General features: G+C 41.4%; 1 protein-coding gene across 1 annotated transcript in view; it reads right to left on the bottom strand.

Annotated features, from left to right (window-relative positions):
• Positions 1 to 13,123, bottom strand: part of LOC107123499 (partitioning defective 3 homolog) — a gene marked incomplete at its 3' end in the record, with an annotated part of 471,021 nt that overhangs the window by 61,506 nt on the left and 396,392 nt on the right. Inside the window, exon 6 of the mRNA XM_015426751.1 lies at positions 888 to 979. Coding sequence (XP_015282237.1) covers positions 888 to 979 — 92 coding nt within the window. The remainder of the gene's footprint in view (positions 1 to 887; positions 980 to 13,123) is intronic.

Below are 13,123 nucleotides of genomic sequence, written 5' to 3'. Positions count from 1 at the left end.
CCCAGCAGGAACTCATTAGCATAATAGGCCACACCCAACAGCAGAAACTCATCAGGATTGGCTACATTAGGGGTGTGTGGCCTAACATGCAAAGGAGTTCCTGCTACAAAAGAGCCCTGGGTTTTGACAGCAAAAAAGGTAAACAGAATAAGAAGCAAAAGGTGGGTGTGGCTGGATCAATTCTGATATCATGGGGGTGCGGTCTAATGCGCTAATGAGCTGTGCTGTTAGGGGTGTGGCCTAATATGCTAATGAGTTCCTGCTGTTGGGTGTGGCCTATTATGCTAATGAGTTCCTGCTGGGCTTTTTCTACAAAAAAGAGCCCTGGTCAGGAGGATTCATTGTTCTGAACAATTCAGATTCTGAGATTTTTTTCATTCAGGTTTCCACCCCCTCCTGGTCAGTACAAAGGTAAATGCTAAAAACTGCACTCTTTAGAGTTTACATCAGCGGGAAATATTTATAAGCAACCTTTGTCTCCTGGTACCTCAAAAGCAGAAAATTTGATAGACAGGTTTGTGAACATATGGGAAAGAGGGAGGGTCAGAAACCAACAACTGAAAGGATTGGTGCTGAACCATATGAACCCAATCAAAATTTGGAAGGGAGTAAAACTCATAATTATTCACAGATTTCTGAATTTAGGGGAATAATTTTTGATGTACCCCATTTTCACAATTCTCCATCATTCTTTGTAATTAAGGTTTCTTTTATAAGAGAGATATTCCATTTTCAGAATTCTGAAAGTTTAGACCAGGAATATGTAGACATGCTTGTTTTACTTGTAGAGGAAGCCAATCTACATTCCATAATGTGGGAAGAAACCCTAACTACTTTGTCAACTCTTAGGACTCACAATAAAAATGAAATTTTATTAATAAACTTACTCTAAAGAATAGTTAATACTGGTCTCCACACCGGTATCGGCATGTCCTACTGGTTCAACTCTGCTGCTTTCCTCTTCTGTCCCATCTTCTTCCTAGAAAAAGAGGTTACATAATTTAAGCATCTGAATTTCAAATGGTAGAAAATGCATACAGATGATAAATACGTACTTTCAGCTATCAAAAATTGGACTTGAATCACCCCTCAAAAGTATGGTTTGGCAAGATCACTCAGATTTAGAAGAAATTTTCTGTAGTATTCATCCTCACAACAGTTGAAACTACTTCATAAAAACTGTGTGTGAATATTAGAGAAATGGCCTAGGCAGTATTAACTGAATTTAGGGGATAAAGTGACAGATTGCAGTCAATTTGAATCCTAGCAAAACATTACAAGAAGGCATACTTGTTTCAAGTCTGAGATATGCCCCTTGTGGAAAGAATATCCCCTCCTCCACATAGAATAACCATACACCTCTAGCCATATGGGTGATATATGCACAAACACAGAGGTCAACACGGATACAAGCCTAAAGTTATTAAAACATGTAGAATCAAAAATGTGGGATGACAGAACTTTAAACTTGAGAAAATCATTCATTTCTTCCTAGATTCTGGTGCCTTTGTTTACAAAAAATGGAGGATGCTTTAAAGGGCAAGGTACCTGGTACAAAACCAAGTTTCTAGACACTTGTTGTTGTTGTTGTTGTTGTTCGGTCATACAGTCAAGTCCAACTCTTCGCGACCCCATGGACCACATCACACCAGGCCCTCCTGTCTTCCGTTGGGCTCTGGAGTTTGCTTAATTTCATGTTTGTTGCATTGATAACACTGTTTAACCATCTCATCCTTTGCTGTCCCCTTCTTCTTTGGCCTTCAATGTTTCCCAGCATCAGGGTCTTCTCCAGTGAGTGCTCCCTTCTCATTTGGTGGCCAAAGTATTTGAGCTTCAGCTTCAGTATCTGGCCTTCCAGGGAACAGTCAGGGTTGATTTCTTTTAGGATTGACTGATTTGATCTCCTTGCAGTCCAAGGGACTCTCAAGAGTCTTCTCCAGCACCATAATTCAAAAGAATCTATACAAATAAAGTTTTTCTCAGGAGGCTCATGGGACAGTTTTGGTCATCATAAACCTGATCATTGTAAGTTTCTAACTGCGTGCCCAGAAGCAAGTGTCCCACTAATTTCCCTGTTTAGTCTCTGTGCCAAAATCAAAGTCCTTTAATATTCTAAATTGGTCAAGAACAAACAGCCTTAATGTTTGTAACCTTCAAGGGTCTGGCTTTGCATGATGCCAGCAAAAAAGAAGATGACTTTCCTGGTAGTTTGTGTCCTGACTATGTAATGTCCCCTATAATATGCATCTCTGTGGCGGTAAGGGGCTCTTTTAAAAGAAAAAGAAAAAAAGAAGAAAAAAGAAAACCCAGTCCCACAGTAAATTTGTTCTCCCACACATTCTGTTGATTTGACTGTGTTTGCTGAATTTTTAGTCTGCCTATTCTGATTGGCAGCAGACCTTCAGGATTTCGGATAGCCTTTTGCATCATGTGCTACCTTACCCTTTTAACTGGAGATGCCAGGAATTGAACCGGAGATCCTCTGCATGCAAAGCAAATGTTCTACCACTGAGCCGCCACAGTGCCTCCTCAATCCCAGACCACAGAATGCATCCAACTTACTTCAATATTCTCACAAAGGGTTAAAAGTAGCTTACTTACATGTCATGTATTTATGCTTCTTTTTTTACTTGAGAACTGGGAGGACAGTAAACAAGGAGATCACACACTGAAGCAGGCAGCATGGCATTATTAACTGTATCATTTCATAGAAATGTGTGCCTTTAATTGCTCACGTTCCCTCATCACTAAAGCGTTGCATCGTAACAAGCGAGTCTGAGAGCACAGACTTAGATTAGTCCATAGGCTGAGGCATCAATCAGCAGAATAGTAAGTGATGGGTGAAGGGTTATGAGTTCAGCACAGAGAGAGTCAGACAATATATTAAATTATTGAAGAGATATTAAAGCAAGGCAAAGGCAGAGTTGGTAATGTCCAATTGACATTTCCTCTGAGAGTCTGAACAAATAAGGAGCTGGATGTACCAAGCTTTCCCCAGGACTTGTGGATGCTTCATGCGCCCTGGATAGCAGCTCACTGCGTGAAGCCAAGCTACTTGAAGATTGATGATCTCGTGCTTTGAGAGGCTCTAATATGCACTTCTTAGTCATCTATCTCTCTTAAGCATCAGGCAAGTAATACGTTTCAAAGGTTAACCAGCATCTTGAACTTGCCTACAACTTGCATTAGGAATGTAAATACAAACTCAAAATTAGGTATTTGTGCCATCTTTTTTTTAACTCAAAATTAGGTATTTGTGCCATCTTTAAAAAAAAAAGAGTGTTCAAACACAAAGAACAACAAACAGTTCTAGCTGATTTCAGAAGTATTGATCACAGAGCACGTGTGCATTAGAATTAGGTCCATTGGGCATAACTGAAAACAACATAAAATATTTAAGGATAATGACAAAAGCCTCACAAGAACTCTCCCCACCGCTCCCCCTGGATATTAAGCTTCTAGGGGTGCCTCTAACAAATGGAAGAGTAGATGATTTTCCTTTCGACCAGCAACAAAACTCATGAAATATTACCATTGTGTCCTGGGTATCACAAAAAAATCTTTTCAAGGGTGCTGGCAGAACAGGGAGTCTGAAAACCTCTCATGAGCATCTGGATCTGCTGAACGTAACTGGAAATACAGTTGCATTAACAGGATTTTCTCCACTTCCCCATTGCAGGATATACAATTTGTGGGAACGGAGTTCCTGGAATGTTGTTCTCCTCCTCCTCCCACCAATGCTTCAGGGTATCAGAAGGAGAAAGAAGCAGTTCCAAAAATGCAGCCTTCAGCAAGAGAATCAGAATCACACATGTAAACCCAATTGCTGGGTGCAAGGAATTTGCACACAACCTAAGCGTGCCATTCCCCAGGTACAGGTGGGGGATACCCACTTTTGCAGGCTCCTGCCTACCGCAGACCAGCTGGCCAGCAGGAGGAAATTCCCCCCACCCCAACAGCATCATCCTGCACGATCCACTGACGTCACCCGGAAGTGACGTCAGCACGTCAGTGATGTTGGGGGGTAGGCACTCTGCTTTTTGAGCAATATTCTATGGTTTGAGGTCGCTTTTACCATAGAGTCTTGCCTAAAAAGCAGAGTGTCGCCCCTGACACCACTGACATGCTGACATCACTTCCAGGTGATGTCAGCACATCATGCAGCGCCCCACCCACTCCCGGAATGCCCCCTAAAGCCCCCTACGGGCGAGACAGAGTGACCTGACCATCCAAACACAACCACTCTGTGACTCCTGATAACACGCAGTTGAATTCAGCATATGACGGGATATCATGGTGCCAAGCATTCCCAGCATCACTGGCTGATGCCTGGAAGCACAGTGCAATAATGTCACACTGCTTGTCATTTTCAACTACATATTACGAGGTTGGATGGAGAGGTCTTCTAGCATCTAGACTGGGGTCCCACACACACACCTTTACTGTTGCCCGAGTGTTTTCAGCAAGTGGGCAGGGCCAAATGGATCTTTCACCCAGCAGAGCATCCTATTGGTGTACAGATTTTGAAAAAGGTTGCTTTGGCAGCACCTGCCACCACAACACAAGTATCTTCAGTGTTTGGCTGAAGGTATATAAAAATGTATATAAGCAAAAATAAATAAATAAAATATGTTCATTTTAAGAGGCATCCTTCTGAACAGAGCTTATGCCAGAAATGTTAAAGAGTTACTATTAGAGTTATAAACCTGACTCCCTGACATTTTGCAGTTAGCTCTGCCCCTTTTGGAAGCCATTTACAGCCCAACACCCTGTGTTAGAATTCCAAAGCTGCCCACAAATGCACAAGGTTGGGGACCCCTAATCTAGATAGACCATGAGATCTGGAAGCTATCAAAATGGAATTTAGACATCCTGGTGTAATGGAACATGGCCCTTGTTTAGAATTCAATTCTGTAAGCATTCACCTTGGGGGGGGGAAGCCCCTCTGTTTTGCCAGCCTTCTGGGAAGTATCTTAATTTCAATACTATAGTACCTTGGGATAGTCCCCATTGCAGCTGATATAGATTTAATTGGGATTTTTAACATATACATAGATTATTTATGACAATGATATCTTGGCACTGCTTTAAGCACCATACTTAAAAAAAAACCTAAATACTTATTAGGACCATATCTACAATACCATTGGAATTTTGAAATATAATTCCTTTTCAAAAACCATACTTCTGTAGGGGAAAACCATGTTTTTCTCCCAAATTTTAATAGCTCTAGAAAAACGTATATTCATTCAATTTGGTTCTGGTAATCTTATGAATCCCAAAATTACATTTTTCACGTATGTTCACAGAGTAAAAGAAGTGTCTAAACTTCACTAGAGCATTGGTATCAGCATGCTATAATCAACAGATGTGTCCTTTTAAAAAAAACCTTTAATATTTCAGTAATCAGGCACACATTTCTTCCCCATGTAACACAGACTTTCATTTACATGGAACCAAACGTAGATTAATTTGGACACCTGCGGAGGGAAGTAACTCAGAATTCTCATTTGCTAAAAAAAGTAACCAGCTTTGAAAGTATTTGCATCAAGTAATTATTGCCTTGGTTTTCTTGTTAAATTAAAAATCCCACCTGTTACTGAGGTAAAATTAGAAAACGGTATACTTTATTTAGGGGCTTGAGAAGCTTCTAGAACCAATGATATGCAAATCTAAGCTGCCTATACTGTACAATCATTGCACTACATAAAGAAACCACTTTTTCATAGCTGCGGGGGTTACGTGGCATATTATTGTAAATTATCCCCCTGCCACTGAGAGCAAGAAAATATATTTCCCATGATCAGTTTAAACAACAAGGAATTGAAGTGCAAGAGTTGGGAAAGGTGTGAAGGTGTGACTGAGTTCTGGCTTTTAGAGAATTTGGCAACCTGCAGTGGGCCTGGCTCAAACAGACTCATATGAAGGAGGGGAGTCTGAACAAACTACACAAAGGTCCAGGATCAGAGTGTAGCCTGATGAGGATCATAGCCACATGGCTTCATCAACTGACATGCCCACCACCAGGTATTATTAACCTACAGTGTGGGTGTGGATGGGAAAAAGAAGGATGAGGGAAAGACAGATCAATTTGGATTGGCAAAACAGCACAGTGAAGAAGCACTGGACCAGCTCTCCACACACACTCACCCCACCAGCATCACCGCCCTGCTCTGAACTCCTGCACAGTTGCTATTTCAATTTTTTTAATGGTAAGATCAAATCACATCTTCTCTGGTTAGATCTTTTCTCTCTTTGGAACCGAAGCCAGTACGCATCCTTCGCACATCGTCAGATCCACCACACAGGTTGCTGTCCACAAACCCAAACAGCAGCAGTTGTGTGGTCTGCACAGGAGGAGGAAGAGGTAAGAACAGCTAAGAACAGCTGGAACTGAGGGACAACAGCCAATCACGTGCTTTGTAAGTTTAACTGAGTGGGAGGACCTTGTCTTGGAGCATTTCAAGGTGAATCCTTACCTGAGCTTCTCTGTAGACTCCCCTCCTGAGTGTTGCCTTGAGTTCTGGCTAAATCTTAGTTTGGAAAATATATAAAGAAGATGATGCAGTTGCATTTCTTCTCCACCCACCCTCTTTGATCGCAGAAGGCTCTGCCCTTCTGTTTATAAGACTAAAGCCAAAACTAGCACTGATATACACTGAAGCTGAGCACAAATATGGCCTGGGAATTAAGGGCTCTAAGGGGCAGCAGGCAAAGAATAGGGTTGCAATGGACTGAAAGGACTGTAATGGACTGTAAGAAGTATGTGAGGAAGAAGCAGAAAATTAAGGGTAACAATCTGTAGAGAGCTGAGAAAAAGAGAGGACAAGGAGGAGTCAGGAAGGAAAAAGAAGCCACAGGCAGTAGGGGCCAGGCTCACTCTGCATTACCATTCCAGGCCTTGACTTGAACTCATGAAAACATATGGCACACTAAGAAGGAGGAGGAGGTTGGATTTATACCCACCCTTCACTCAGGGTCTCAGAGCAGCTTACAATTTCCTTCCCTTCCTTTCCCCACAACAGACACTCTGCGAGGTAGGTGGGGCTGAGAGAGCGCTTTTGAGAACTGTTCCTGAGAGAACAGCTCTGAGAGAACTGTGGCTTGCTGAAGGTCACTCAGCAGCTGCATGTGGAGGAGTGGGGAATCAAACCCGTTTCTCCTGGATTAGAGTCCGTGCTCCTAACCACTACACCAAACTGGCTCTCAGCCTAAACCAAATCAAGGCGTCACACTTCTGAAAGTGGCAACCTTCCAGTGATTACTTTGCAAATATTTTCTATCCTTGCATGAGCTTGGATGCAGTTAGTTACAAAAAAGACCCTTTTCTTAAGAGGACAGAACAAGAAGATCATTATTTCCAAAGGCAGAAATCTTGGAGTACCTCCTGCCTGGGTCTCAGGAAAATAAGGTTTTTTCCCCTTTCCCAGCGGCTGTAAACATTAACTAGAGATACCAGAGACTGAACCTGGGACCTCCTGCTCAGAAATGTGCTAGAGAACTGAACCATAGTCCCTCCCAGCATTACACAGATAGTTCCTAATGGAACGTGGAAGTATCTGATTTGACTTATTATTCAAAACATGTTCCCCCAAGAGCACTACGGTCAGGGGCCCAAAATTTATTAGTCATCCCGGGCCCTAAGGATGTCAAACTAGCCGCCACGAGGACCAGGGCTTTTTCGGTGGCGGCTCCTACCTGGTGGAATGAGCTCCCGGAGGAGATCAGGGCCCTGCGGGATCTTATGCAGTTCCACAGGGCCTGCAAGACGGAGCTCTTCCGCCAGGCTTTCAAGTAGGAGCTGCTGCCCCTACTATACCACCACCGCCCTGAGGTCCCAATTAAACACCTACTATGGAAGAATCCTTCTGCCGTCTTCTTGGGACTTTGGACACTCGATCCACCATCTTCAGATTATGAATGGCACTGAGCACTTTGTTATTAGATTTTAATATGTAGCATATGTTTTAAATTGTTATGTATATATTGTTTTACCATGGCAAGTTGTTCTTGCCTCTGTAAGCCGCCCTGAGCCCACTGGGGAGGGCAGGGTATAAGTACGAAAAATAAATAAATAAATAAACATATCCCACTTTTCCTCATGATTCAAGGTTCTTGTTCACGATTCTTGTAGTGGGCATCATACTGGTCACCCTGTGCTTGTTAGCATGTAGTCAACGTTTCATGACATAGAGCATTATGAAGTAAACCATATAAATAGCATAAAAATCAGTTTGTGGAAGTACAATAATAAAGCAGCCTATACTTTATCTGCCATCTCATATTTGCATGAGGAATTCTAAATAGTTTAATGCAAAGAAGTGATACAATAGTGGTGATTGCAGCATATCAAATTAATGTACAAGGGGGGAGGACTTTTTTCTATACAACCAGGATCGACAGAACACCTCTCCTAAGAGACAAGTCTTCTGCCTTAACTAGCATAGACATGAGCTTAACTGGCTTTCATGTAGTCTTCACTTCTTGATTAGCTGGCCACATCTCCGGAGAGAAGCAATTTTCAAACATTGAGGGAGACCTGGCAGTAACACAACAGACCACCCGCTCTTTTTTAAAAATAGCACAAACAAAATTAAACACAGCCTTATCCACTTTCCTATGCTTTCACTTCTAATATCTGCATCAATATATTCTACCCACCATGCAATAACACTTTTAAAGTAAGCAAAGTATGGACAGTCCAGACCAGCTATTCACCACATCAGCAGACAGGAAAGGCCTTATTATGACCATGAATAATCTAAAATAATGTGACTTTAACTCTAAATACAGAGGTGGAAAACAGTCACTGATAACTACTTGATATTCAGCATAGCTTCTTTTTAATTCTAGACTGCAGTTTTAGTTTCTAGAGTTACATCGAGAACAAAATACTATCTCAAGTGTCCCCAAACTGTGGAATTTTTTGAGAAAAGGCATTGGGCCTCACCACAAAATGGCTGCTATAGAAGGAGAGGCCAAGAGCAAAATGGCTGCCATGAGAGGGGGGGAAATCACTAAATGGTTCTAAGATGATGATGGAGGCAAGTTTTTCTGAATGGATGGCTCCCTAGAAGACCCAAAGGGGATTCCTCCTGAATTCTTCTGAAGCACCTCATGCTCTGGTAATGCATATGGAAATCCAGAACTGGGTTTTGGGAAAAGAGAGAATAATAGAATTGTGGAGTTGAAAGGGCCATACAGGCCTTCTAGTCCAACCCCCTACTCAATGCAGGATCAGCCTAAAGCATCCCTGAGAAGTATCCATCTGGCAGCTGCTTGAAGATCAGTGAGGGGGAGCTCACCACCTCCCTAGGCAGCCAATTCCACTGCTGAACTACTCTTATTGCAAAAAAAAAATCCTAATACCCAGCTGGTACCTTTCCAGCTGTAATTTAAACCCATTATTGAGAGCCCTATCATCTGCTGCCAAAAAGAACAGCTTCCTACCACCTCGAAGTGACAGCCCTTCAAATGCTTAAAGAGAGAAATCATGTCCCCTCTCATGTTTTAGGGAAGAAGCAAGTTGTCACTAGACATTCATAGATGCCACAATGGGTTGGGAACTTGGCACTACTGCTTAGGGCTGAAGAGAATGAGGTACATGCATGGTTTCTTCTAGGGAAGATCCTCCATGGATTGCCTGGTGTCTCCTCTGGTTTGATTCCCATATGTCTACTCTTCTTATACTTGGATCCAAGCAGATTTTCTACTGCTGAAAAAAGGAGGGGGATTTTCTTTGACCATGAAAAAGGCTATGATGGAAATCATGGGAGCTGTATAAACAAAAGTCATATGTGATGGTGGCTATAAGAAGAAAAGGAATTAGGGGACACTGAAAGGAGGAGGAGGAGGAGTTGGTTTTTACACCCCACTCTTCACTAAGCCTTCCTCTCCCCACAACAGACACCCTGTGAGGTGGGGGGGGGGCTGAGAGGGTTCTGAGAGAACTATGACTGACCCAAGGTCACCCAGCTGGCTTCATATGGAAGAGGGAGGAATCAAACCTGGTTCTCCAGATTAGAGTCCACCACTCTTAACCCCTACACCATGCTGAGTCCTTAAATTTCTGTTTTTAAAGCATGTTTATTGTGACTGTTTGCTCAAATACCCTTAAGCCAGCACTCGCTGATTTGTTTGTATGTACAGTTCTGCATTCTGAAATGCCATCTTCATCATATTTCATTCTTCTTGTGCAATTTAACAAAGAGTGGACTTTTAGACCTTGAAGAGAATCTTGCCTGTCATCAGCACAAAATGTCATAACGAGGAAAATGTATTGAAACAGATAACATTTCTCATGATGTTCAGAAACAGAAACTATTTAACAGTAGACAAGGAAACCAAACAAGAGCTAATACAGAGTGTTTTTAATCAAAGAGACGGGCTTGATTTAAAGAAAAATCCTTTTGTTTTCAATATACAGGGAAAGCCCCACCAATATGAAATCTGGAATACATATGTGAAAACTTGTAAATATCCCAAGTAACAAGAAACAGTTGGCTTATTGGGCTGGCATTAGACCTTGGTGAAGAAAAACACTTGAATGTGAATGATTAAAAAAACCCAAGTGCTGCTGTTACATAGTAAATTCATGGAATAAACTCTATAGGGCTGCCCTTCAGATCTAGCAATAAAGCTAACTTTTAGCTAACCTTGGTCAGGAACACTTAGGACTGTACGTAAAAAAAAATTCTGCCAGAAGAAAATATAAATGGTGTCCTCAAAATCATGTGCATGGCATGGACATCTGATGAGATTTATTTCTCCTTAAATTATTACCGTTAGCAAAAGGTTTGGTGGTAGTTTGGCAAAAGGGAAAAGGGTGGGAAGTAGGAGTAGGTGAGCTAAAAGGGGAGAGAGAGAAAATCCCCATGAGCCAAGAAATAGCAGTTGGCCCAACACTTTCATTCTGATTTCATGCAGAGAGACAGCAGGGATGAGAAGTAATATTCTCTTCAGGTTTAATGGTCCACTGCTGGTTAAAGTGTACAGAAAGAAAATAATTCGAAGAACATTTATTACAACTGCTATTGTTATTATGAGAAGTAAAAGAGTGTTTCAGCACAGGATTGTCACTCTTTTATAAAGCAAAGGGATTTGTGCCTTTGGCAGGCACTGTTGTACTTAGATCACTACATTACTTGGAATCACATTGTTTAGTGCACAAAACTAGTAAGATGGCATGAACTACAGCTGCACCGCAATAGTCCTCTGAGACATACCAGTGGACAATTGATGAAGGGACATGGCTGCTCCCTCCCATTCTCACCCAAATGCACCTTGATAGATCTTAAATTCTCAGCTGTAACTCCAGACATCTCTGTCCAAATTCTCTATTTTTTGTTTTAAACTTTTTATTGAAAATTTTCATATATGTATAAAAATAGAACTTAAGAAAAATAAAACAGGCAAATGGAATAAAGAGAAAAATAAAGAAAAATTGAAGGAACATATCCTAAAAACTTCCAAATTTTCTCAACAACAAAGCCCAATACAATCACTTATTGCTAAATATAAAAAGTTAAACATAACCACTTACTCTACTATCACAACCATTAAACAATACATCACTATTCACAATTATTTTCTGATATTTAAATTTCTCCTTCCTCATCAAATCCACAACATTAATTCATTTTTTTCATTTACATGCAGAAAGTCAATAAGGGGCTTCCAGCTGAAAATAGAAATGGATATTGTCTTTTCCTTAATCAAAGAAGTTAAGTTTCGCTATTTCTGCAAATTCTAACATCTTTAACCACCACTCTTCTACTGTAGGTATTTTCATAGATTTCCAGTTCTGTACATAAAGTAACCTCGCTGCTGCAATCATATAAAGGGACAAAGTTTCATGACTATTTTCAAGCTGTCTGTCCATCAATCCTAAAAGAAAGAAAGAAGAAGAAGAGGAGGAGGAGGAGATTGGATTTATACCCCGCCCTTCACTACCCAAAGGTGTCTCAGAGCAGCTTACAAACTCCTTTCCCTTCCCCTCCCCACAACAGACACCCTGGTTTCATTTGTATATTACTTTTTAAAATTTTCTGTATTAATGAGTGTATTTGTATCCAAAATTTCTTAGCTTTATTACAAGTCCACTACATAAATCTCTCTAATTTTCGATAATTGGATAAATCGACTTTTGCCTTTCTGGTACCCTTTGCCTCCTCAGAATTGCAAACTGAAGCTGTAAGGAAGGTGATGGTGAAAAGTGCCTATCAAATCACATGGTGACTGCTGAATGACCTTGGGCAAGCCATAGTTCTGTCAGAGCTGTTCCCTCAAGGACAGTTCTGGAAAGAGCTCTCTCAGCCCCACCTACCTCACAGGGTGTCTGTTGTGGGGAGGGGAAGGAGTTTGTAAGCCGCTCTGAGACTCCAAGTGAAGGATGGGGTATAAATCCAATCTCTTCTTCTTCTTCTTCTTCTTTTCTTTGGGTAGCACCCCTGAGCTCCTGTGGTGGTCTTCAATCCAAATACTAGCCAGGGCCAACCTTGCTTAGCTTCCAAGATCTGACAAAATCAGGCTGCCCTGAGCCATCCAAGTCAGGGTGATACGGAAGAAGATAAACTAAATCCACATAAAATGTACTTACTCCTTTGAAATATTTTGGTATAAATGCAAATTTCAAATTCACCTTTAATTTTTTACAAAAAGATATGCCTGATTCTGAAGCTCATTTAAATCCTTTCTTCCTTTTCCAAACATCTGACAGCCCTGGCAGTTTTCAGAAAATAGCAAAAATTTGTAGACTACCACACACTGTTATCACTGTGTGTAGGCAAAACTTTTTTTTTTTTAAGTGTGCAGACTCTAATCTGGGAGAACCGGGTTTGATTCCCCACTCCTCCACTTGCACCTTGCTGGATCACCTTGGGCAAGCCATAATTCTGGCACAGCTGTTCTTGAAAAAGAGCAGTTTCTGTCAGAGTTCTCTCAGCCCCACCTACCTCACAGGGTGTCTGTTGTGGGGAGGGGAAGGGAAAGGAGTTTGTAAGCTGCTCTGAGACTCCTTTGGGTAGTGAAGGGCAGGGTATAAATCCATCTCTTCTTCTCTTCTTCTTCTTCTTTTTTTAAAAAAATACCTTATAACATCATGAAAACTCACAGATGAATCCAC

Source organism: Gekko japonicus, unplaced genomic scaffold (genome assembly GCF_001447785.1).
Source record: "Gekko japonicus isolate JY-2015 unplaced genomic scaffold, Gekko_japonicus_V1.1 scaffold230, whole genome shotgun sequence".
NCBI lineage: Eukaryota > Metazoa > Chordata > Lepidosauria > Squamata > Gekkonidae > Gekko > Gekko japonicus.
The sequence above is the reverse complement of the archived record's forward strand: the minus strand, read 5'-3'. Positions and strand labels throughout refer to the sequence as shown.